Here is a 27,108-nt window from a genome sequence, read left to right as displayed (position 1 = left end):
ATGGTGGGAAATTCATTCTTTTTCATGTTCGTTTCTTTGGAGCTCTTGATCTAGTTGACTATAGAATTAGCTATTATTTTTCTTATTGTATCTTTTGAATTAGCTATTATTGGAGAAAGAGGTCTTCTGGATCCAGCAGGAAATAAATCGGAGATATGAAGATGAAGAGGACGAAAAGAAAGATAGCAAAAAGTAGAGGTGTATGGCTGATGATTATCTATTACTAGGCCAAAATTAGTGATAGATTGCTTTTCCTTTATTAGTAGAATAGGTGGTACTTGTATCATCATTTCTTAAACAAAAAAAAACCAAGGACAATTCATTTGATCTCAAAACTTTTCACTTCTATAATTTTCTTTTAATTTTGTGTGATCAACGTCCTTCCAATCGATTTTTGATGGGAAAAAATAATTCTGGTGTCTTTTAGTTTAGCAATTTATCAACTTTGACAAAAAAAATAATAATAATAATAAAAAAAAAATAAACCGTCTTTGTACCTTAAAGGTTGTTTTTTTAGACATGACATGTGTTTCTAAGTACTTACTAAAAAATTTAAAAGTAATTTTTATTTAGAAAAGAAGAGCTTAAATATAGAACGCAATAAAACAAAACAAAATTATCTAATAAAAAAAAAGAGGTATGAGAACACAAATATCTTGTCTCAAGTATCGTCACAAATCTCATCAAACAAAAATAATATAAAACTTCAAAATTCAAACAATAAACAAAATAACAAAAACAATAAGGAAGCATTTTTTCTTTTATACGGGGTTGAACTCGCAACCCTCCACCTACACCCCACCTCACTCAAACCTTCAGTGTCACTAGACCAACAGGTCTTAGACATAAGAAAGCTTTTATAGTGCGGATAAGCATTTTCATTTTACACTAAATAAATCAAATTACACTTCACTTTCATTAAAAGAAGACCGTTATCTAAAAAATAAAAATAAAAAATACTAAATAAATCAAAATTTAAGATTGACTTAAAAAATGGGAAAATTTTATATTGGTATGTTGTATTAGTATAATCATTTTTTAGTACCATGTGTTTTTGATAATTTTAAATTGATATCTAACGTTTTAAGAAATTATATTTTTGTATCCCGAGGTCTTTTTTTGATATGTAAAATGTCATTTCTCCCCTCAAAGTTAATTTTTCAACAATTTATTTTTTAAAACAAATTAATGATTACTGAACAAATTTGTTTCAAGAAGTGAAAAATTTGGTTTTAATCTGCACTTGTAGAACTGGAGATGATGAAAATTTTCAGTTTTTTTCCTCTTCTTTCGAGTTTTTTTAATTTTTGAATTTTTTGAAGTGAAGTATTTTTATATTTTGCAATATTTAATCACTTTCATTAATTCAATTAGAATTCAATGTCATATTAGTTTTTAATGACATGTTACATCAGTAAAATTATTATTTTATTATGTTTTCCGTAGATTAGAGACATTTTGATGTGTTTTGATAGATCATGGGGTATTTTAAAATATAGTATATACTTCATAAGACATTTATGTAAATAATTCATTAAATTGCCCCTCCAATAATTGTGACGTCATCAAATCTATTAGTCAAACAAATAGATCCGAGGATGCGATGATGGCTGCCATGGCTCGTAATCACAGCGGTTCTATCTCGTGGGCAGCCTCTATATTGTTTTATACTCGCGAAGTTCTCGTCACGGAAGCGGAGGTTTGTCATTTGGCAGCGTCTTGGCGTATTTTCATCACCTTGATGAGGTAAGAATAGAAAGTAAAGGGTTAGCAGGGAAGATGGAAGCCTGTCTGTGGTGTATTCAGAGTATTAAAACAGACTGTGATCTTATTTGTAATAGCTTTGTTGCTAAGGATTTCTCTTGGGTGAGTCGAAAATGTAATTTTGTGGCACACAACTTCGCAAAATGGGCTAGGTGGAATCAAGTCGCAGGAGTCATTCCTTTAGATAATAGAGTCCCTATAGAAGTGTTCAAAGACAATGAGGAGTGATTCCTTCTAAAGGCCTCTTTGTCTTTGTTTTATTTTATTTTATTTTAATTTCGATGTTTCCGCTTGTCTTGTCGGAGACTAGCGGCATGTGGTGTCTGTTGTCTTTGCTGTTTGCTTCTTTGTTTGTTCTGGAATGAATGAAAAATTCAGCCAAAAAAAAGGTCCTCTATTCCTCAATTTCTTGTACCTTCTCTGTTTGCTCGTCGAGGATAAGGCCTCATATCTTCTTGTTTGAATTTCTAACCAAAGGCAGTTAGATGTAGCGATAAATTTGTATAGAGGATTGAAAGAAAATGAGCCGAGGATTCGTCCATAATTGTTAGATACCAAAATTAGTTCAGTTTGCTAGTGAAATGGTAAAACCGATGGCTCAACTGTGGAATTGTTTCTTCATTTCGTAACTATATATTATCTTATCTTATCTAATGCTAAGTTTCATTTTGTATGATTAACTTCGTTCCAATCAATTTTTAATGGGAAAATATAATTATGATCTCCTATAGTTTAGCAATTTATTGACGTTGTACCCTGTAAGTCTTAAAAAAAAGAAAAATATCTACGTGCCATAAGTCTTTTTTAGACATGACATGTATTTTTAAAAACTTACTGAAAAAATTAAAAGCGACTTTCATTTAGAAAACAAGAGCTGATATATAAAACACAACAAAACAAAACAAAGCAAAACCATATTCACTTAAAAACAAGAAGATGAGAATACAAATATCTTGTCTCGAGTATAACCACAAATCTCATCAAACAAATAATAAAAAGCTTCAAACCTCAAACAATGAACAATATAAAACACAAACAATAAGGGAGCCTTTATTGTGCAGACAAACATTTTTGTTCCATCAACAGAGCAAGTAAAGACATAGTAACATGGAGTAAAATCCTAACTGCAGCATATTAGTGCAACATATAAATGATGTGAAAAGTCTAAATAAATCAAATCCACTTAACCCTTTCATTAAAAGAAGACCGTTATCATAAGTAATAAAAAATACAATAATTCCTAACAAATAAAAAATGCTAAATAAATCAAAATTTTAGATTTTTTTCTTTAAAAAAAATTCTGTTCTCCTCTCTCTCTCTCTCTCTCTCTCTCTCTCTCTCTCTCTCTCTCTCTCTCTCTCTCTCTCTCTCTCTCTCTCTCTCTCTAACATATCTGGTTTGGATGTTTCACTCATATTTGAGAATTCCGGCATAAATGTTGCCTATATCTTCAACTGTGAACTCGACCTAAGCTTCTCTCGCAGCCATCCCTCGCTCCTCCTCCTCCGATTTCGACACCAGCGTCTGTCCCGACCAACAGTTTGTCTTCTTCAACACCTAGTGATCACGACGAAGAACTTGCAGTTGATTGGTTTGGTAGCAACTCATAAGTCTTTTTGGTAGATATTTGAACTTAGAAATGTTAACATCAGTCTTTCTTTTATTATTTTTGTCATTTTATGCATTTTCACTGTAAATATGTGGACTTTACAATCTTATTTTTATTTAAATAATAATATATCATATTAATAGAGTTTACATGTTAAATAATAAATACATAAAGTGATAAAAAAGTGTTAAATAATCCACTTAACATCTTTCATCAAACTTAGGAGTTTCAAAAGAAGAGAAGGTGTCATCTCTCTCCATGTGTATAGTGAGAAAAGATAGATTGCTTTTTAGTTTTCTTAAAATTATTTAGTGAGTTTCCACCCTATATTGAAGTCTGTCAGCATAAATCTTATGGGAACCTTTACTGTGCGACCCCTTGTTTTGCTCCACCGGAGGAGCAGGTTTACCACAGCTCTTGGATTATAATTGAACGGTTTACCAATGTTTAGTTGTTGAATATTTTGATGCCACGCTAACCAAATCGCCACGTTTAGTTATTACTGGAAGCTACTACTTGGCGTGTATCTCCAATACTTGTCTTAGAAAATTGCTGTAAGATGAAATGGCCAACCTGTTCACTTTTAATGATTATGGGTTTGGATGGTGTTAGAGCTTTAAGATGAACTGTTGTTCACTTTTATAATTATTATTATGATTTTCCTTTTTTCTTCTCCGGTTAGATACAAAACTTGTATGGTTTCAGTAAAATTTTATTATCAATTGTATTGAAACTTAGAGGTCTGCTTTAAACTTGAAGAAAATGACAGTTGAAAGAAAGAAAGAAGACGCCAGACGAGAAGGTGATGAGGGCAGGTGGGGTTTAAACTTTTTTTCTTCGAAGAATCATTTGACCATTTTTTAAACAGCAGTCGGTCCCACAGAACCCCCACGTTACCATCACATTTCACAAAACGACATGCGTATTGAATGAACAACAATACAAATTTTTATTTCGCTAACATGCGACCTCCCAGCGCTTGGGGAAAGAGATCTAGACAGAGAGAGTGTGTTCTGGGTTTTCTGAAAGAGAGAAAATAATCGCAGAGACTGAAATTTCTGAGGTTAGATAGAGAGAGAGATGCAGAGAGTTGGTTCGCAAACGAATTGGGTTTTCTTGAAGAGAGGTGCTGCTGGGATTTCTTATGGCCTTGGTGGTATGTCTTCTTCTTCTTCTCCTCCTCTGCCTAGTTTTGCTCTGTTGCGTTGAATTTAATATCTCAAAACCATTCTAAAGCCTCTTCGAAAGAGTTTTCTCGAGGCAAACATGGCAGAGAGCACGATAAAATTGAAACTCTTGAAGATGCTTTGAAGATGTTTGATGAAATGCTCCGAATCCGTCCTCTTCCTTCTGTTGTTTGTTTCAATCAGTTGTTGGGCCAAATTGCCAAAATGAAACATTATTCCGTTGTGATTTCTCGATACAAGCAAATGGGTCTTTGTGGAATATCTCCTGATGATTATACTCTCAGCATTGTGATTAATTGTTTCTGTCATCTAAACTCCATGGGCTTCAGTTCATCTGTGTTGGGAAAACTCATTAAATCCGGTTATGAACCAGACACTGTGACCCTAAATAGTCTAATAAAAGGGTTCGTGCTTGAAGGAAAGGTAGATGAGGCAGCTGAATACTACCGCAAAATGACTAGTGGAGGCTGTAAGCCTAATATCATTACTTGCAACACATTACTGAATGGTTTGTGTAAATTGGGCAACACAATTGCTGCTCTTCAGTTGCTAAGGAACATGGAAAGAGCAAGGAACTTTAAGCCTGACATAGTTTCCTACAGTACAGTTATCGACAGCCTTTGCAAGGGCGGGCAAGTTATTGATGCCCTCAACCTCTTCTCAGAAATTACCCGTAAAGGTGTCGTTCCAAATGTCGTTACGTACAATTCCTTAATACACGGAGCATGCATGTTAAGTCAATTGAAAGAGGCTATAAGGTTATTTCATGAAATGGTTGCTCGGAAAATCACTCCGGATGTTCAAACTTTCAATATTTTGGTGGATATGCTTTGCAAAGAGGGCATGGCTACAGATGCACAACGTATGTTGGATATTATGGTAAATAGAGGCGTCAAACCTAATGTGGTAACATATAATTCGCTTGTGGACGGTTATTGCTTGAGAGGAGAAATGGATGAGGCAAGGAAAGTATTTGATAAAATGATTGCCAAGGGTTGTGAAGCTGATCTGCGTAGTCATACCATTTTGATCAATGGATATTGTAAGAATGAGGGGATGGATGTGGCACTTGGATTGATTGAAGAAATGAAATCTAAGGGATTAATTCCAAATGTTGTCACTTACAATTGTCTCATTGACGGTCTGTGTAGAGTTGGGCGAGTTCTGGATGCTCAGGAGATACTTTCCAAGATGCAAGATTGTGGTAGCTTCCAGATATTCAAACGTATACTATTTTACTCAGTGGCTTATGCAAAAATGGACGACTTGAAGAGGCAGTCTCATTATTTCGAAGTATGGACGAGAAGAAGTTACCGCTTAATATTATAATCTACAATATCCTCATTAGAGGAATGTGTAAAGCTGGAAATTTGGTAGCTGCGAAGGATCTCTTTTCGCAATTATCATCCAAAGGCCTACAACCTAACATGTGGACATATAATATTATGATTGATGGACTTCTTGGAGAAGGCCTCATTGATGAAGCCTCTAACTTGCACGGAGAAATGCAGGAGAATGGAGAGCATCCGGACAGTTGCACTTATAATTTGATGATCCGAGGACTTATTGCCAATCATGAGATATCAAAAGCGCTGCAACTTACTAATGAAATGTTGGATAGGGGATTCTCTGCGGACGTTTCCACTGTAAAGTTGTTTGTTGATTTGGTGGCTAATGGTGTTTTAGATTCTTCTTTGCAACCGCTGCTACAAAAGCTTAAAGAAACAGAAACAAGGGAAACTTTGGCAGAAATCTCGCGTAACTCTAGCGAAGAGATTGAGTAGTTCTGATGAATTAAAAACTACATGAGTGGCATGATTGTTATAAATACAACTACCTTAATTTTGTCAGTCTTGCTCAAATCTTTTGAGGTATATTTGTTTCTTTTAAAGGTATCTGATGAATTAAAAAGGATAAAAGCTAATGTATTTAAATGTCCTAGCACCTTTCACGGCAACTTTTCATGTTTCACATTTTAACTTTCCTATCAATTTATGTACTGAACAACATATGAACTTAAACTTGTACTTGAAAGATATTTCTCATTTTTGAATTATTCATTTATTACCAATTGCGAAATGTTGAAGTCATTTAAGGATCATTGGCTAATCACATTCTATGGCATTGTAAGACATTTGATGACGTGGATAAAATGGGAATAGTATAGTATTTGCAGACATCAACAACCAGCAATTAATCAGCCGTTGTTTGGACCTTCTCTGTTTATCAAGGCTTGTACTCCGATCCTGATGTACGGGAGGGTAAGTTGATTTGACACTTATCAAAGTGTGACTGTTTCCCATCTATCCTTATGCATGGTAAATTTCATAACGTAAAAAAAGTAGTTGTTTTGTAGGTCCAGGTAAGCTTATTTAATTGGATGAAATTCTTGTGTTTGGTTGTCTGTTTGTTATCGAGGTTCGCATGAAACTGTTGTTTGTCTAAATTGTTTGTTTGGGTCCATGGTTGTCAGTTTGTTGTTTTAGTCTCTCTATGTAGTCTATGTGGACTTAGTAGTTTTTTTTTTTTTTTGGTTGTTCTGCTTGGTTGTATCAAAACGTTTTGAAACGTTTCATTATGGAGTTCAGAGAAACCTGAATTCCAAAAAAAAAAAAAAAAAGATTTGGTTTTGTCAACAGATCTTATCAATTGTCTAATAGGTAGTCAACTAATACAAAACCATATCAGTAGGAACACAAAAGAGGTACAATATCTCTCATACTTTTCAGTCAATATCTTGTTTACTTACAACATAAAAGGAACAAAGAATGGCGAAGAATGAGACCAAGACAAATGTAGTCCTCATGACTATGGCAACAACTTTGATCTTTTGAGACTTACTAGTCCAAATAATAATTTCCGTTGTTCAGCTCATAAGTCTTGTGAGTTGAGTCTCGACTTGAGAGATCGAGTGGATGGAGAGAAGCAAATCGATAGAGGGAGATCGAGGTTGAAATTTGAAATTTTGAGGAGGATGAGGATATTGATATCTTAGGGGACATGGAGCTCAATTGGTTTCAGTTCCAAACTATGTACTATCTTGGCTAAAAATTGCGATTTACTTATAGGTATCTTTTTCTACCATATCAAAGAAATCCTCTTAAATGAAAGAAAATACGAAAATTTTCAATTTACACCCTGACTATGCAGCTCATTCCGTTTTCCCTAGTTTTAAAACATTACAAATTGCACACTGATCTAAAAATAAATTGTTAAAAACTCAAAACCATGTGCTCACATGACTAATTATTGAATAGTAACATTTATATGGACGTTTTAGATATTTGTAGAGAACAAAGACAAACATGATATTTTGAAATAATAAGATAGATATTTAAACCATTTTCTCTAGGATACAAGATTGCTGAAAAGGTCAGTGAAATACTTCAACGTCCTTATTAAAAAAAAAAAATTTGAAGTAGAGGTTTATACACAACAGACCATGTAGGAAAAAAGAAAAAAAATACAAAGAATTTAGTTTTGAGATAATACATATAGTTGGATTTAGATTTAACGGTTGAGGAAAGTCAAATATTGCTTTGGTAAAATAAGTTCAGTTGTAGATGATCTTTCCTAACAACCTATTGATACCCGTCCTACTGCATAACCAGCAAAACCAATTGTCTCTCTTGAGTTCGAGCACACTCATCAAAGTTTGTATTCTTATCAGAATTGTTCCAGCATACAATTATCGTCTTTAATTCTTAGAGGGGTTATTACTACGATTGGTCCTTCAATTATGAGTTGTCCGTGAATTAATTTCAAATTTTGAGATATCGAATGCGCTACAACTTACTAATGAAATGAAGGAAACGAGTTTAAAAGTAGTATTTGGGCAAAAAAAAAAAGAAGAAAAGAAAAGAAAGAAAGAAAGAAAAAAGAGAGGTGTTTGTATATTATCCTTGAAAATTAGTTATGAGTTTGTTTTTTTTTCCTTCTTTTTTTTTTAAATGATTTTCTTTTAGTTCTAATTTTTGAATTTTTTTATATGAAACTTTTAATTTTTAAATTGAATAAATGAAAAAAAGAAAATTAAATTTTCTTTTAAAATTAAACCTTAAAATTCAATGTGAAATCAAGATTGTTCCTTTTATTGAATATCGTCCATTCTATTAAAGTGGTTTGAGTTAATCTATTTAAATAAAAGGACAACTATGATCAAGGCTATTTATTGGTGAATGGGGAAGAGAAAATCAACAGTAAATAATCTATTTTCCACAAGTTGTGGGATGGAGGCCAATTTAGAGGTCCCTAACTCTATTCTCTGTTTACCCGTTCCGTTTAATTATATCATATTTTTAAATTAGATATCTTATGTGTAATATGCTAATATGTAGTTTTAAATATAATCTATTACATAATACATATAGAAATTTAAAAGTACATTTCTTTTATTTTTAATTTAATGTTTCATATTTTGAATGGTTGTATTCTTTATTTATTTAACCAGCAAAACCCATTGTCTGTCTTGAGTTTGAGCACACTTAGTAAAGTTTGTGTTCCTATGAGACTTGTTCCAGCATAAAATTCATCGCCTTTAATTCTTAGAGGGGTTATTACTACTATTGGTCTTTCAATTATGAGTTGTCCGTGAATTAATTTCAAATCTTGAGATATCGAATGCGCTACAACTTACTGATGAAATCCGTGGGTATGATGAATGTTTTATTTTCCGCGAAATGGTTTGGTAAAAAGACCACTCTGTCTCAAATCCGCCTCGTAGAAATGAGAATTGTTTTGCAAATTTCCTAATTTTCCTAAGTCCATTGAAAGAGGCTACAAGGTTATTTCATGAAGTGGTTGCTCGAAAAATCACTCCGAATGTTTGGACCTTCAGTGTATTGGTGGATATGCTTTGCAAAGAGGGCATGGCTACAGATGCACAACGTATGTTGGATATTATGGTAAAGAGAGGCATCAAACCTAATGTGGTAACATATAATACGCTTGTGGACGGTTATTGCTTGAGAGGAAAAATGGATGAGGCAAGGAAAGTATTTGATATGATGATTGCCAAGGGTTGTGAAGCTGATCTGCATAGTCATAACATTTTGATTAATGGATATTGCAAGAATGAGTGGATGGACGTGGCCCTTGGATTGTTTGAAGAAATGAGATCTAAGGGATTAATTCCAAATGTTGTCACTTACAGTTGTCTTATTGATGGTCTGTGTAGAGATGGGCGAGTTCTGGATGCTCAGGAGCTACTTTCCAAGATGCAAGATTATGGTATGCTTCCAAATATTCAAACGTATGGTAGTTTACTCAATAGCTTATGCAACAATGGATGACTTGAAGAGGCAGTCTTATTATTTTGAAATATGGAAGAGAAGAAGTTACAGCTCGATATTGTGATCTACACTATCCTCATTAGAGGGATGTGTAAAGCTTAAAATTTGGTAGCTGCAAAGGATCTATTTTCGCAATTATCATCCATAGGCCTACAACTAACTTGTGGACATATAATAGTATGATTGATGGACTACTTGGAGAAGGCTTCATTGATGAAGCCTCAAACTTGCACGGAGAAATTCAGGAGAATGGAAAGCATCCGGACAGTTGCACTTATAATTTGATGATCCGAGGACTTATTGCCAATCATGAGATATCAGCTGTAACTTAATAATGAAATGTTGGATAAGGGATTCTCTGCAGACGCTTCAACTGTAAAGTTTGTTGATTTGGTCGCTAATGGTGTTTTAGATTCTTCTTTGCAACCAGTCCTACAAAAGCATAAAGAAACAGAAACTGGGGAAACTCTAGCAGAAATCCCGCGCAACTCCGGCAAAGAGACTGACTAGTTCTGATGATGGTTGCAGAGCAACAATGGTACAAAATGGGGCCTATTGTAAACGAAATAAAAACTAAATGAGTGGCAGGATTGTTATAAAAATAACTACCTTAATTCAGTCAGTCTTGCTCAAATCTTTTGAGGTATATCTGTTCTTTTAAAAGTGTTTTTTTTTTTTTTTTGGATGAAATGACAAAATGGATAAAAGCTAATGTATTTAAATTTCCTAGCATCTTTCACGGTAACTTCATGTTTGACATTTTAACTTTCCTATCAATTTATGTACTGAACTGCATATGAACTTAAACTTGTACTTGAAAGATATTCCTCATATTTTAATCATTCATTTATTACCAATTGTGAAATATTGAACGCATTTAAGGATCATTGGCTAATATAGTGATTTCTATGGCATTGTAAGACATTTGATGACGTGGATAAAATGGGAATGACACAGTATTTGCGGACATGGACAAGTAGCGATCAATCCGCCGTTGTTCGGACCTTCTCTGTTTATCAAGGCTTGATTGTCACTTATCAAAGTGATTGTTTTTCGTCTATCTTTGTGCTTGGTAAATTTCTAAAGACATAATGTAAAAAAGGTTGTTGCTCTATAGATATAGGTAAGCTTATTTAAATGGACGAAATCATTGTGTTTGGTTGTCGGTCTGTTATTGAGGTTCTCATGAAAGTGTTGCTTGTCTAAATTTTTTGGGTCCATGGTCGTCAGTTTGTTGTTTTATTCAATCTTTGTAGTCTACGTGGACGTAGTCTTATTATTATTATTTTTTTTCTGCTTGTTTGTATCAAAACATTTCGTTATGGAGTTCGAAAAAATCTGGATTACAAAAAAAAAAAAAAAAAAAAAAAAAAAAAAAAAAAAAAAAAAAAAAACTAGTTTTGGTCTTGTCAACAGTTCTTGTCAATTGTCTAATAGGTAGTCAACCAATATGAAACTATATTAGTAGAAATGCGGCTCGTACAATATTTCTCATAGTTTTCACTCAATATCTTGTTTTCTTACAACACAAAAGGAACAGAGAACGACGAAGAAAGTGACCAAGACAAATATTATTGTCATGACTATGGCAACAACTTTGATCTTTTGAGACTTACTGCTCCAAGTAAATTAATAATTTCAGATGTTCAACTCACAAGTCCTGTGAGTTGAGTTTCAACTTGAGAGATCGAGATGCAGAGATGCATATCGACAGAGGGAGATCGAGATTTAGATTTGAGATTCTTTGGAGGATGAAGATATCGGTATCTAAGGGGACTTAGGGCTCAATTGGTTTAGGTTCCAAACATTGTACAATTATGGAAAAAAATTGTGACTTACTTATAGGTATCTTTTTCTACCACAACAAATAAATCTTCTTAAATGACTATGCATCTCGTTCCATTTTTCCTCGTTTAAAACGTTACAAATTGCACACTAATTTAAAAAAAAAGATTGTTAAAGACTCAAAACCATACGCGGGAAATTAACCATGTGCTCACATGACTAATTATTGAATAGTTACATTTATATGGACATCTTAGATATTTACAGAGAACAAAGACAAATTTGATATTTTGAAATGATAAAGAGCAATATTAAAGTATTTTCTGTAGCAAAAAAGATTGCAGAAAAGGTTTGTAAAGATTGCAGAAAAGTATTTTCTGATGTGATTTCTTTGTACAAGCAAATGGGTCTTGTAGGAATCAAGGATGATCATTTTACTCTTAGTATTATGATCAATTGCTTCTGTCATTTGAATCAGATGCATTCTAGTTTGTCTGTGTTGGGGAAATTCGTTAAATCTGGTAATGAACCCAACACTGTGGAACTAAATACTATACTAAAGGGGTTTTTGCTCCAAGAAAAGGTCAATGAGGCAGCTGAATTCTACCGCAAAATGACAAGGGGAGGTCGAAAGCCTTATATCATTACTTACACCACATTACTGAATGGTTTTTGTAAATTGGGCAACACTACAGCAGCTGTTCAGTTGCTTAGGAATATGGAAAAACATTGCAGCTGCAAGCCTGACATAGTTGCCTATAATACAGTTATCCACGGCCTTTGCAAGGACGGCCTAGTTGCTTATGCTCTCAACCTCTTCTCAAAAATGACCAATAAAGGTGTTGCTCCAAATGTTGTTACTTACACATCCTTAGTACACGGAGCATGCATGTTGAGTCAATCGAAAGAGACTGTGCGGTTATTTCATGAAATGGTAGATTTTTTTTTTTTTTTATGTAATTCTCTGAATTATGATTGCCTCATCATAAATCTATGTATCCATATATTTTGTTCTCTTCCTTTGGCCATGCATCACACCTTTTTTCTTTTGCTATTTGTTTTTGTTTTTTTCGTATCTTTTTTCTTTTTAGCTGTTTCCCCAAATGCTCCTTAGTAGTTCTCTTTTTTTTTTTTTTTTTTTTTTTTTTTTTGGTTGGCTTAATGCGCTTCTTTCAAACCATTCTAATGTATTTGAGATAACATTTTGCATCTCGTGACGTTTCTATTTAATTTATGAAAAACATGCTCATTGCTCAATCTCTTAGTTGACACATTGAGAGGAGAATCGCATGCATTTCAGGTTTGGCGAAGGGAAATAAATAATCACATCAGAAGTTGGGAAAGAAGTTAAAAAGGGAGGTCATTTTCTAGAAAGTTAGTAGCCTACAAATCCATTTGATTATAGGGGCTTTGCAACATCAGTGATTGACAATACTTGTTGGAAAGGAACTTGAAGAATGATGCAATACACAAGAATATGCATCCAGTTCAACCCAAGTGATTACAAATGCTCAATTAATCGTAAATTAACCTCAATCACTCATTCTTTTACAATTTTGTAAAAATAACCCTTACCCCGCGGGAAGCTAATATAAGAGGACAACTACCTAAGTTCCTAAGTCCTAACTATGGATTTTGACGAATTTGTAAATAATTGAACTCATTGAACAATATCATATATCTGCTAAATAAGTAGGAATGAATCTAGCTCGACCAAACCAACTCCGAAAAAATTCAATGCTATATAATACCGCCAAGAACAAGCATTTTCCATCCACAGTTGGCCATCAGGCAAGGAGCAAAACCCAAAAGGAAGAACTGACCTTTTTTCTCCTACTTCAATGTCTTCATAAGCTTTAGTTTTGTCAATCCTTCTTTGACACTGTTTTCTTCCCATTTTTCATCGCCACCTGTGTATTGCTCGGATACATTCCTTAAAGTCCAGAACAACTTTCAAAGACCTTTCAACTCCTAACATGCTACTTTCACTTTTATCATGTCTCTTCTCTTGAATAGGTCGATTTGTACCTTCCTGCTCTTTATCGATTTATCTTTGAGAAATACCTTTTTGTCTCTCTAATGAAAACAATAATAATAAACAAGCTCCCTTTTTTCTCCCTCTCAAGAAATTGGACAGCTAGCAGCATAATTAACGAATCTCCTACAGTTACTATGATTGGAAGGCCCCTAATAACTTGAGCCACTTTTACCCTTAACTGTCTGTTCTGACATTCTTAAAAATGTAGCATGAAGTTAGGAACAAGTAAGGCTGACGTGCCCATTCTGAGAAACCAATTCCTTTACCTGAAGTGAGGAGTCCAACTCCATCTTTAGGCTTCTCCCGTATGCAGCAATGAGTAGAGCGTCCGCTCTCCCTAACCATACAAAAAATATCAAACAAATTGTAAGGCTATTGGAAAATCGATACATGAACAAAGAAGAATGTACATAACTTGAGTAATATATTTCGGAGTCTTGGGGACGAAAAACCTTATCAAATTAAATTCTTTCCAGAACTTTTGCAACACAACTCTCTCCATTGGTATCAAAGCCAAATCTTAAAGCAGTTATCTGAGTGGTCCTACAAGAATTGTTCAGTTTATCTTGCTAGAATCTATATTTTCCCTAAATACCATTGATTCTTTCTAGCTTGACTTTTTATAACAACAGAAAACAAAATATCAACAATAATAAATCATGGAATAGAATCGAGAGAAAAGAATAGGTACCATGATCCTTTTTTCTCTTCAATAGCTCACTCAGTGCAGGAAACATTGTTGATGCAACTCTCCTGCTATCATCCTATCATGTAAAATTTCAGTACTGGTAATAAATGAAAGGTGAATACTAGAATCACCGATGCAATAACAATGACTATAAAAAAAACATTTTTTCACAGGCAGCATGTTCTGCAGAAAGTGATGGAGCAATGTCTTGAAGGCAAGAAAAAGAAAGGTGTGTTTGTTAGACATTATTTAAAAAAAAAAAAAATTTTAAAAAATTTAAAAAAAAAAACTGTTAGGATCCGTTAATGACTTGAGAACTTGTTTGGTTAGTGGGCTGGTAGAGTTAGTAGGAATTAGTATAAATAAAGAGCATAGTGGCTCACTAGAGGTAGGCTGTGATTTTGAGAGTTTTGGGAGACTGAGTTAGGAGTTCTCCAGAGTTCTCGAATACTCTAGTCTATCCTAAGCTTTCTTTACATTTTTCTTAGTTTGGTTGTAAATTTTATGAGCTAGTGTTGGTGATGATCAATAAAACCACTCTGATTGCCTTCTATTCTTGTTGTTCTGTGTGAAAATTGAGCTGTGATAACCAGGTTCCTAACATTTTGGTATCAAAGCATCGAGCTTTGGCATCATTGTTACAAAAAAAAAAAAATCTGTGGAAAAAAATATATTACAAAAAAAACGGTGAGAAGAGTCTAGAATCGTGGGGTTTCGAGAACCAGAGCCGCCGACCGCCGCCGGTGGTGAAGCGTTCAGAACCGTACAACAAGCAGAGGACAAAGAATCCTCCTGTAAGGCTATAACATAACAAAACATGACATAAAACATCTATAATAGCAATCACACATCCCCATTCCTGTGACATCACTGATAAAACCGTCGCAAAATCATTTCCCATTCCCTCAATAAATCTGAAAACGTCACAGTACATAGAAAACACATTTTGCAACAAACAGTACTGTTTGGGACATAGTAAGTAAAAAATCTGTTGATTCTTGAACATAAAGATTGCTTTATTTTCCCATAAAACACAAGTATTAATACAGGAGACAGATTCTCATACATGATAAAACGTGAATAGATGATGCAGCAAATCTTTAACATGCTATACACCAAGCATAATACAAATGATTACAAGAAGTTACATATGTGCATGAAAAATGTAGCGTAAGAAACAACCAAACCTTTGTAGGCGTGCTGCCAAAGATTTCAATTTTCCTTTTCCAAGCAAACGATGGCACTGGGACAACAGAGAAGCCCAAGGCAACTAAGATCCCTATCCATAGTCCATACCCGAATCCACCACTCCACCACCCCTTCATTGAAAACAAGAAAATACTCTCACCAAGCATGTAAAAATTAAATCAATTTTGTAATTATTTTAATAGTTGCAAGAACAAATGAAAATTATTTTTAAACAAGCTATCATCTATGAACATTCATGATTCATCACAAAAAGTTCCACCCTAGGAAAGTAGGAAAATATTGGATATGAAAGAAAAGGGAATGATAATGCAAAGAGAGAGTAATAGACATATAAAAACTAGCTCCATTGAAGTCAACTTGATATACAAAACTCTCCGGTAAAAGTTAGAGAAATTGGGAACGATGGGTGAACTAAAACATAATAACAACAGAACTGAAACGTAAGAACAAAAAGAATAGTAATATCTTGGGAAAGTAAATCTAGAAGCTACATCCTTTCATCTCATTCTAAACATCAAAACATATTTTAACATGTGGACAATAGGCAAATCTAATATTAAATGCCACACTATATTCTTTCTCTGAGCCACTGAATCCCGCCGATAAAAAACAAACCCCTCTGCTATCATTATCAGGATATCTAGGCTCAGGGTCTCTAACTACGAATCAAAGCGCTCTTTAATTAATCGGGGCTGAGAGATACCCTTTTTCGTATATAAATCTATTTTCCTCATTTCTTTGTTTTTTTTCCCCAAAAAGGATACGCAAATAAACCTTTCCATAATCAAAGATGTGGAATTTTTTCTCTGTAACCTAAAAACTAAGTTTTGAGAAGAACAGATGTGATAAGATTATAGAACAATCAAGTGAACAAGGAACTGACAGCATATTGTTATGAAGCAGCCCAAAAAGAAAAAAACAAAAAAAAAAAAGAACAGCTTTATCATTCAGAGGGAATTACAGCAAGAATTATCTTCTACCCAGAGATAACAATTTACCTGCTTTCCATCTTTTGGAAAAGGGATTGATTGCTCTATATATGCAGTAGTGCCTGAAGCAAGAAGTAGATAACTTATAATGGAGGGAATTCCAGACTAAAATTAAAAAGAACACATTAGAACAAAACAGATGATCAGCATAAGGGAAAAATAACGACAAGTTGCGCGTATGAGACGTGACAAGTGGAAACAATATTTATCAGAAATAAATCTCAAGGAACAAGAAAATAAATAAAAAGTATAACCATCACCAGCAATCAAGACAACAGAGGACCATCATAAAATGATATGCAGGACATTACCTGCTAATTTATGTGCACAGTAGGGAAAATGTAAACAATGAACAAAAGAAGAAAACAGTGAATTAAAGAAATATGTTAGTATTAAAGAAACAGAAAAAAAAAATGCAATATTGCATTACCAGGCGAACTGACACTAACAACTAGGAAATATAGTTGTTAATTATTTAACTTTTTCCTTAATACTTTAGCACAAGAAAGACAAGTATCAACCATGCCTTTAAAGCTACAAGCATTGAACAATCTGTTTCACAAGGGAAAATTGCTAAGGCAAAAACAAGGCTCCATAGGGATCAATGGTTGAAACTAGTTCATGACAAACTTAGAATATCCTTTTAAACTATAAGTTAGCAACCCCTCTATGCCTAGCTTTTTCTTTGTCACACAAAAAAACTTTGGAGAAAATGAAGGGATTGATCCGACAAGTATGACAGCCCACAATCACATGGTGCTAAATCTATCTTCGTCATCCTATGCAGAACTGCAGAACACTGAAGGTATTGACGCTTCATTATTTAAAAGTGTCTCAAGTCTCAAAGATAAGGAATATGAGAGAATTCAGCACCAACATATTACATACCAATGGGAGCATCAAAACTGCGGAGCAACTGAATGATAGATTTAGCATCTAGGCGTTTCCGAACTCTTCCACCAATTGATACTGGCAAGTTTGGAGAGTCAAATACCTGAAAAGTAAAAGAAGAAAAATACAATGAACAATGAAAATTTTTTGTCCAATGTCCATCTAATAACACCAGTGAGTTATAGGGAGTGACAAACGGTTGAATTTGGTACTGACTACTGAGGAAATGTTTGCTGATAAACAGAGATACAAGTGTCAACTTAAACAAACCAAGAAAAAATAAAAAAAAAATGACAGAAAACTGAGAAGCAAACATCCCTAGTCAAATCATTACAAAGTCTAAGTTCAATCATTTCACGGTGACATAATTTGAATTTTGCTACATTAAAAAGCTCTCAGAAACAGTCACTCTAACTTTTTATTACAGTCAAAAGCTCTCACATAAAATACATCTCAACTCGAATTAAAAACTCAAAGCAGCAAATTAAACGAGCCTGTGATCAAAAGCTGTAACCCTTGAATAGGTAAAAAGTCACATTGTCGAAGATCCTGAAACTTCGATTAGATTTTTCTTTTTAAATCAGCAGAAATAAATTACCATTCATATCATAACAACTATGAGGACATTCTAAATTGCTCTATCATCATATCCAAATTGATTAATCTTACGAAAACTTACTAATTTAATGCAAAATTGGAACTCCTTAAACCCCAAACTCAACCTTTAAAATTCTGTATCAGCCCCAAAAGCAGATTCAGTAAATGAGAATTAAGCCACAAAAATACTGAGTGCTTCAAAATAGCTTTCTTAGATTACAGCTAAATGAAAAATATCAAACGGAATTTCTCCAGCTAATTAAAGAATTAACTCTGTGAAAGCCCCCAAATTACCTGAGCAGAACAGTCGGGGCCGTTCCCTTTCAAGACCGCCAATGCACCGTGAGTATCCGGGTCGATTCCGATAACCCAATCGGAACCCGCAATCGCTATATCTGATTCCTCCCCATCGCCGCCGAGGCCTCCAAATCTTTTAGGCAAAGGGCAAGAAAGAGAGGCTAACCAGTTCTCTTTCAGCTCAGCTTCGGAAGCCTTAACACCAACCTTAACCCTATTTCTGACGCCACTTTTGGAAGCGGGAACCGGTTTCGTCGCCGGACTGGGAATGTCGTCGGCGAGGGTCAAAGACGATGCGGAGAAGGCTCTGAGATGGGAAGAGAAGAGGCGCGAGGGATTGGCTCTGAATTTGGAGGAGAGAGAAAGTGGGAGAGAGAGAGGGAGGGAATTCATGGCGTGGTCTGGAATTGAAAGAAACGGAGTGGTGGTGGTGGTGGTAGGCGTAGCCATCCAAATTGTGGGAAATTGAAAGCGGGAGAGGAAGGCTTTACGAAATCAGAACTTAAATAACAGAAACTACGGAAAAAAAATGTTTGTAATTTATTACCTTTTAAAAAAAAAAAAAAACAAATTCATTTATTGTAATTATTAGGAACGTGCAAATTAAACAGACCGTTTATTTTAAGTAAAATATAAATTAAATCATTTATTAAAGTCTCATTCATTTTATTAATTTAAGTTTAAAATTTAAATTTTATTATAGTAAAAAATTCTTAAAAATAGTTATATTTAATTTTTTTATTACAGTAAAAAATTCTCATATAAAGTCACATCTCAATTCGAATCAGTAAACTAAACGTGCCCTAAATAATCTAAAATTTTTTAAATCAAACAATTAAAAGATATAACACAATTTAAACTGTAAGTGGTTTCGTTTTTCTCTTTTATTTGAACTAATATTTAAAAAACATTTTCTCAAGTCTCAACTATCACTAGTACTAATATTTTATGTGTTTTTTTTTTTTTTTTTGTGAGGATGACCTTTTGTGTGATAATATTTCGTAGCACCACTCGAAACAAGTATGATCACATTTGAAAAATATATATTTAATTAGATAAATGAGAGAAAAAAAAAGTTAAAATTAAGGTTAAGAATAAAGAATACAAAATTTTAGAGGGACATATTTATAGAAATTTATTTTAATGGGACAATTAGAAAAGACATTATGAGAATAACTTTTAGTGCAATAATATTTTAGAAGACGCCGTTGAGAAGAAATATCTAAGTAGGATCACATTTGGAATAAAAAATTTTAATCGGGACAAATGAGAGGGAAAAAAAGTTAAAAGAAGGGCAATGATCAAAAATAAAAAGTTTTTAGGAAGAAAAGTAGAAGGAAAAAGAAAAGGTGGAAAGAAAAAAAAAATAAGGGAAAAGCTGAAAATGAAAAATTGAACATTTTAGTGGAAAAAAAAAAAAGAGGGATTCGACCAAAACAACATTTTGAACTTTCTATATAATTATAGATTTATAGATTAGACATTGAATTAGGAGTATTGTGTTACTTTGATGTTTGAATTTTTAGTTTTAGTTAGTTGAGACAAGTGCTATGTACATTTGGAAATGCGTCAAAACACAAAAATAAATTGCAAAAAAACTTACAAATTAAGAAAAATAAAAAACGACAAAACATTTAAAAAAAAATGTAAAGAAAAAAAAAGGAAGGGAGAAGGTCTGCCGCAGGGAGAAAAAGGACTTGGCTCTTTCAATAGTTAATAAATTATTATATGTAGATTATATATTAGATTAAAAATTAACAACGAGTGACACAGAATTGTTTACTCCAGATTAGTCTATTGAAAAGCTAATCTAATAGCTAAAACATTAGTTTTTACCAATAGAACAAAAATACATGTCTTATCATAAATTTTGCCTGAAAAATAATCACAATGTAAAGGTTATTTTAATGAAAATGAAAAAAAAAATGAATAAGTTCACATTTGAAATAAATTATTTTTATATAAGTAAAATGAGGAAAAAATATTACAAAAAACACGTTGTAATAAATAAACTGTAGAAGAGTCTTCAAAAGAAAGAATTAGAAAATGTAAAATAAAAAAATAAATAAGTGAGAGTTGACATGTGACAAATGGAGAAGGAGGGATGGAAAAATAACTCTTTTATGTATGTTATAGATTATAGATAAATTATTCTCTGAATTTTGATTTTTTTAGTCATTTCATATCCTCACAATGAAATTGACACATGATTTCTAAAATTTCTTTGAGATAAATCGTGTCTCAATCGTCTAATAATTGAAATTATTACACAAATATCTACCTTAAATTCAAAATGGTCTAGTTTTTAAGAGTCCTTTAACAATGGTGAGGGAATATTTTACGTAATGTAATTATTTTTAGAATAGTTTTCTATTATTTGTGATTAAGACATGATTCTCTTTGTGAAATTTCATAAATCCTTTTTCAATTTTATTGTAAAGGATTAAAGTGGTTAAAAAAATAAAAGTTCAGAAAGTAATTTGTGAAAGCGTCTTAATGTTCATAATTTAAGGACAAATTGTGCTAGTAACCATATTATTAACTAGGTGGAAATATGAATTTTGAGTTACGTTATTCTTGTCATCACGCAATAAATTATTGTCAAACTAAAGTACTTAAACTTCTAAATTTAAAATTGTAGAAATTAAATTATGAAGGAGATCCTTTAAAAACAAAAAGAAAGAGTAATTTTTGTGCAGAGTATTGTTACTATTGTAGAATACAAATTTGCAATCTCAATATTGAATATTGATATAATTACGTTGATTGATTTTTGCACAAAAAATGAGAATGCAAATTTGACACCACAATGCTGAATATGGTTGTCATCATTGTTTTCTTTTTTGTCCCAAGTTAAAAAACGTATCTGATTAAAAAAAAATACCACATCAATACATTAGTATAAAGAACCAAAAGAGGTTTAAGGGCCAAAAACTAAAGCAAATATAGCAAAAGGAAAAAAAAAAAAAAAAAAAAAAAAAGGAAGAGAGATCCATTAAACAAAGAATTGTTGTTATATAAATGATGGAGATTATTTACTTAGGCACACATATAAAATATATTTGAGATGGTTTCATAAAAAAAAAAAGTATAGATAGGGACATAAATGAAAAAATATATTTTTAGAGGATTATTAGGGAAAAAATATTTATAAGGACCACATTTACAAAGAAGGAAAGAAAAAAACAAGAATGTATAGTGAGAAAAAATAATAAGATTAAATAAGGATGTATAGTGAAAAAAATGATAAGATTAAATAAGGGGATAAAAAAATAAAAATGAGGGACTGGAAAAAAAAGGAGGACCCAAAAAAACCAAAGGAAAGAAAAGTAAAAGAGTCATATAGAGAAAAACATTTAATAACATAATACGAACGTATTAAAGAAAAATTACCTCAACAATTATCAATTAGAAAAAATGTTTTTACCCAAAAGAAAAAAAAAACAAAAAGTTGCAAGTGTTGCGCAAAAAAGCAGTCTAAAAAGAAACATATTTGAGAAAATATTGGGTGCGTTTGGAACTCGTTCCAAAATTATTTTATTTTTTGTATGAAAATGAAAATGAAAACATTTTCATTTTCATTTTAGAATCATTTCTGCAAATTCGTTTGGTAATTTTATTCCGAGATTGATTTTAGTTTAAAAAAAAACTGAAATTGTGTTTGGTGGTTTAATTTTAAAAACATGTAATAATATTTAAAATTAAAATATATTAAATAAATAATAGTATTAAATATCTGCAAATAAGATCCGCTGCCGCCACCTCCACATCTCAGCTCTAACGAGCCCACGCAAATCCCGCTACCACCTCCACGGCCAAGTTCTGACGAGCCCAGGGAATCGCGCTGCCACCTCCGCGGTCGTGATTATGTGAAAACTTGCACATCTCCGACTCGCGACAATCTTCGGTGGAGCACGAACCACTAGCTGTCGTCGTCCACATCGGATTTGGTGCAGATATTTGAGAGAGAACAGAGCAGAGGGAGGGGAGAGAGAGCACGGCGTGGATGATAACTGAGTCGAGTTCGCCGATTCTCCAGCGCGATTCAGAGGAGGGAAAAGGAGCAAAAACAACAGCGATGAGATCGACTTCTTTGTCTTCACTCGCGAGGTCGGAGATCGGCGAGATCGAAAACTCTGACGAGAACCATATATGAGTACTCCCAATCAGTGTCTACGTCTTCCCTCACAAGATCGGAGTCACGAGTCCGAGAACGGCGTCCTGAGTTCAGGGAAAAGAGAGAAACGTGGGGAGATGAGAGAGATATCGGAGAAGAGAGCCAGAGCGAAAGAGAGAGTTGTCTGAAGATTAGGGAAGAGAGAGAAAGGACCGTGGGGGATAAATGGGAAGAAGAGAGAGAGAGAGAGAGATCAGTCTGTTTTCATTTTTTATCCTCGAAGAGTTCACAGCAGAAAAAAAATTTAGAGAGAAGAGAGAAAACGGTCTTAAATCGTTTTCAGATTTTTAAAAAAGGACAAAAACATTTTTGTTTTCAATTTTTAGAAAATTGTTGCACCAAACGCGTTTTATCTATCCGTTTTCATTTGTTATCATCGAAAAACGTGAAAAACGTTTTTAAAAATGAAAATAAACGGGCACATTGTTTTAGTGGGTTTTGATATATAAAAAATAGAATTATTTTCATAATTATCCTTTAACTATCTACCTCGATTTAAAGTGTCTTAAATTTTTTAAAAGAGTTCAAAACATTTTCAGATATACAAAAAATGATTCAAAATATCATTTTCGTCTAATTTCATCTATAAACTGATTGTCTAATTTCATCTATAATACTAACTGATTATCTAACGTGGCATCATATTAAAATATTAAAATTTAACTAAACTAAAAATAATATAAATTAATCTCTAAAAAATGAATTAATTACTAAAAAATTAAAATTATTTTTTAAAACTAATTCAGAATACTAAAAAATAAAAATCATTTAAGAAACAAAATTTAAAAAAAAAAATTTTCTCGGATATGAGATATGAGAAAATCAACCCCCCCCCCCCCCCCCCCCCCCCAACATCCTCCGGCTCCACCAGTTCGAAATCGTCGCCGAGCTGCTTCTTCACCAATCGCCTCTGCCATCCATCTCCAAGATCTGTTCTCAATCGAGCCACACCACAACCTTCAAGATTTCCTTCATATCTCTCGGAAATCCTCCCCGGCGTCCTTGAAAGCCAAGACTCCGACGTTACGTTTTCGCCCACTCCACAAGCTCTCTGCCGCGCTGACCCTCTTGAGAATCCATCCAAATCACACCATGAGCCAATTGACCCCGTCGCAAACAAACGCCAGCAAGTCAGTCCTCATCGCCGTAGTCACACCTGGCCAAATCCGATGACAATCTCTAGAAGGTATGATCTTGTAACAGTTTCAGCGAGAGAGAAAAGAGGAAAAGACGGAGGGGCAATATGCTAGAATGACTATCCAACAAAGTGAAATTAGCAAAATGACTTTCTTCATTTTTTATGAAGAAGGATCACCTGCTCATTCTTTGTAAAAAGTTGTCATTTTACAAATAAAAATTTTTAAAAAATTATTTTACTAATAAAACTTTTCTATTGAGTTATTTTTACAAAGCCCTCGAGAGGGAGACACACAAAGAGAGAGAGAGAGAGAAAGAGAGAGAGAGGTTTTTTATTTGAAATAAAATTTTTGTATTGTTATTTTTTAATATTTAATTATTTTGGCTAATTAAATCAAAATTTGACAATTTTAATTAATATTTAAGACGTGACACGACAACACATCTTTTAATGTTATAGACAAAATTAGATGGAGGTGACATTTTGAACTATTTTTTTTTTTATAGATTAGAGGTGTTTCGAATCGTTTTAAAAAATTAGAGGGTATTTTGAATCGAGGTACATAGTTTGGGGGGTAATTATAAAAGTAATCCTAAAAAATATTACACAAAAAAATTAAGTAGAGACTTATTTGTAACAAATTATTTAAGTGGAGCCCGAGAGGAAAAGAAACTATTTCAAAAAATTACATCGAAAAACAATTACAATGTACAAAAACCGTTGGAAAAAAAAATGAAGGATACATTTGAAAGAAATTATATTTAAAAATAAAGTAGGGAAAAAAATGTTTCGAAAAGATACATCATAAAAATGAAGTGTAACCTTTCAACTCTCTCTCTCTCTCTCAAGAGATGTGTCTAGGGTTTTGAATTTGAGATCTTTTCTTAGGGACGGAGTTTGGCACTGTTGATGGCTAGTCACAGGATTATCGCTCCTTAATCCGGTGGCTAAGGTCATACGGGTCCCATTGGCTATTGATAGGTGTGGTCTAGGGGCGATGGAGGTGTAGATTTGGTGAGTTGGAGTATAGTGGCGCCATTGTTATAAGGTCTCGGCTCCCTTGTCGATATAGCTCGGGGGAGGGGCGATGGCTGTATTAAGGCAAATTAGTGTTGGAGTTGGAGGCATGACAGATTCCGCTGGTGCGAGGACCGGGAGGTTTTCGACCAATCTCTAGTGTGGAGGCTTCATTTGAGTTGCTTTCGCTTTCGTTTTCGTCGTAGATAGTCGTGATTCTTTTGTGATGACTCTGCTCAAATCTAGTTTTTTTGACCTTCGTATCGTAGTGGTTGACTTGTTGCCGACTTTTCTTCTCGTTTAGCTGAGGTCATTTATAGTTTTCTTAATATTTTATTAATTTTAATAAAGACATTGTTTTCACCATATTAATTTATGTATTATAATAATGGTTATCGTTTTCTTTTTAGGAATGATTCTCTGCAAATTCAGCATCTTTCTTCTTCTAAGACTCAGAAACTCAATACGAAGAAGAACGGACAAGTTTCTACTCTGGCTCTCTCGTTTTAATTTTACTAGTAATGAGGGGACGTGCTAAAGCACGTGCCTTTATGTTTTATATGTTTTCTATTGAAGTTAGAAGAGAGATTTTAGGTTTGTTTGGTTCAAGAACATAAATTATAGAGATTTGAATATTTTTTTGTTATAATTATAAAATTTAAACTGCGGTGATTTAAATTTTGATTCGAACTGTTGTTTCGATATACAAATAAATTGTAATTTAAATTGGGAGTAAAATCCAAATTGTGTTTTGATTAAGTGTTGAAAATTGTCATTAGAGTTTTGTAACAAATCTTATAAAATCTCATTATAAATGACATTAAACAATATGCAATATGTGTGAGGATTTGTTCCTCTCTTTATTATGAACACATTTAAAAAAATATATCTCAATTGGAATTAAAACGAAAGAAGTTATAATAGTTTTAAGATTGAAATTGAAGAGAGAGAAAAAATGAAATCTGAAACTATTAGATTGTTGACAATAATTCGGATTGTTAGAATTTAGGGGGGAGGTGAATTCTAAAATCAATAATTTGAGTTGTTCTTGAATTATTGTTAATAGTTTGAATTGTTCTTGAATTTTCCTCTCTCAAATATCAGTTTGAATCTTAAACTAAGATTTGAATCCTAAATAACACTTTAAGTTGTTGAAACAAATAGGGGCTTTAAAATACAAGAAAGAAAGTGCTTTAACAATTATAATTTCTTATAATAGATTCTTGTTCATCATAATTTCTTGCAAGTATAATTTGTTTTCCTTCATTTTTTTTTAAATTTTGCTTCAAATTGTCCATGATAAATTTGTCCAGAATACCTTTTTAAAATGCACTTTAGGCTCTTGCTCATTAGAAGAGAGAGAATTACCAACCAATATATGAACTACAATTTAATTATTATAATTAAAATATTATATGAACACGAAAGATACAAAAAAAATTAAAGCACCAGACAACGAAAAAAGAAGAATAAGAATTAACACTCCTCATCAATTAGTAAAAAAATACAGAACTCAAAACCATCAAAATCATCTATATTACAAAAACTCAAATTAAAATTTATTCTGTCTTTTTATATATTTGTACTTTATATAGGATTTTTATTTACTTATTATTTATTTATTTGCGCTAGTTTTTTCTTTAGGAAGCTGGGAGCGTTTTGTTTGTATTTTATTTTTTTATTTCTCGCTTTAAAAATTTCGTTTGCATAATGAAATTCTCAGTTGCTATTTTTCCTTGACCAATCGTACAAAATCATTAGGACTCGTTTAGTTTTTTAGAAACTATAATAGGTCTGGATGTTTGATAAATCTTATTTTTGTCCAATAATTTTTAAAAATTGATGCCAAACAACAGAATTTAAAAAGCATGTTTTGATTTACTTTTACATAGTTTCTTCTGTTGTTATTATCCAAATTTACTAAAAAAATATTTAACAATAAAAATTAATTCTCTATTAATTCATTTTATTTTCATACCAAATAAAAAAATTAAATATTTACTTAAGAATTAAAATATTTTATAAATATACTATCTTAAATTTTACTCAAATATGTTTTATAATTATCAAAATGTTTAAAAGTAACAATAATAAATAACCAATTAAACAATTTGTTTTTTATAAATGTTTTGAATAAGAAATTAAAATCATATATTTTTTTTAGTATTTTGGTGTAAAGATATTATGAATATTGACCTTAAAAATGGAAATGTAAATAACTCTAAATATGTGTGCTAAATTATGTTTGTTTTAGTCATTAATATCTCTACATCAATTTTATACATAGTTTACTAAATCATAAATTTCTACTTCTAGTCTTCACAGCAATTTAAAAAAAAAAAAATAAATTTACCAAACACCTATATACTTCTGGTAATAATGACATCTAACTAACAACATAATAACAACAAAAATTTTCAATAGTACAATA

The 27,108-nt window shown here is 32.7% G+C and overlaps 3 protein-coding genes across 4 annotated transcripts; 2 read left to right on the top strand and 1 right to left on the bottom strand.

The window, feature by feature from the left end:
* Window positions 1-4,568: 4,568 nt before the first annotated feature.
* Window positions 4,569-6,427, top strand: LOC112094246 (putative pentatricopeptide repeat-containing protein At1g12700, mitochondrial). The gene is given in 2 exon segments (XM_024174665.1): window positions 4,569-5,764; window positions 5,767-6,427. Coding segments are annotated over 2 exon segments (1,656 nt in total). The 5' UTR covers window positions 4,569-4,686; the 3' UTR covers window positions 6,345-6,427.
* Window positions 6,428-9,180: 2,753 nt separating this feature from the next.
* On the top strand, window positions 9,181-13,137 carry LOC112094293 (putative pentatricopeptide repeat-containing protein At1g12700, mitochondrial). The gene is given in 7 exon segments (XM_024174849.1): window positions 9,181-9,211; window positions 9,334-9,942; window positions 10,056-10,174; window positions 10,773-10,923; window positions 11,386-11,513; window positions 12,115-12,554; window positions 13,083-13,137. Coding segments are annotated over 7 exon segments (1,533 nt in total).
* LOC21396715 (Holliday junction resolvase MOC1, chloroplastic) lies at window positions 13,023-18,836 on the bottom strand. Of its 2 annotated transcripts, XM_024174741.1 has the most exons (7): window positions 18,343-18,836; window positions 17,449-17,554; window positions 16,570-16,622; window positions 15,550-15,681; window positions 14,366-14,438; window positions 13,941-14,011; window positions 13,023-13,546 (listed from the first exon to the last, which is right to left on the bottom strand). In XM_024174741.1, the coding sequence occupies exons 1-7, from the start codon at window positions 18,793-18,795 to the stop codon at window positions 13,502-13,504; spliced, it is 933 nt and encodes a 310-aa protein (XP_024030509.1). In that variant the 5' UTR covers window positions 18,796-18,836; the 3' UTR covers window positions 13,023-13,501. The 2 variants fall into 2 exon arrangements, with proteins under 2 accessions (XP_024030509.1, XP_024030505.1); XM_024174737.1 differs by having other exon boundaries at window positions 13,023-14,011.
* Between the last annotated feature and the right edge of the window lie 8,272 nt (window positions 18,837-27,108).

The sequence above is a fragment of the Morus notabilis genome, unplaced genomic scaffold (assembly GCF_000414095.1).
Source record: "Morus notabilis unplaced genomic scaffold, ASM41409v2 Scaffold281, whole genome shotgun sequence".
Lineage (NCBI taxonomy): Eukaryota > Viridiplantae > Streptophyta > Magnoliopsida > Rosales > Moraceae > Morus > Morus notabilis.
The sequence above is the reverse complement of the archived record's forward strand: the minus strand, read 5'-3'. Positions and strand labels throughout refer to the sequence as shown.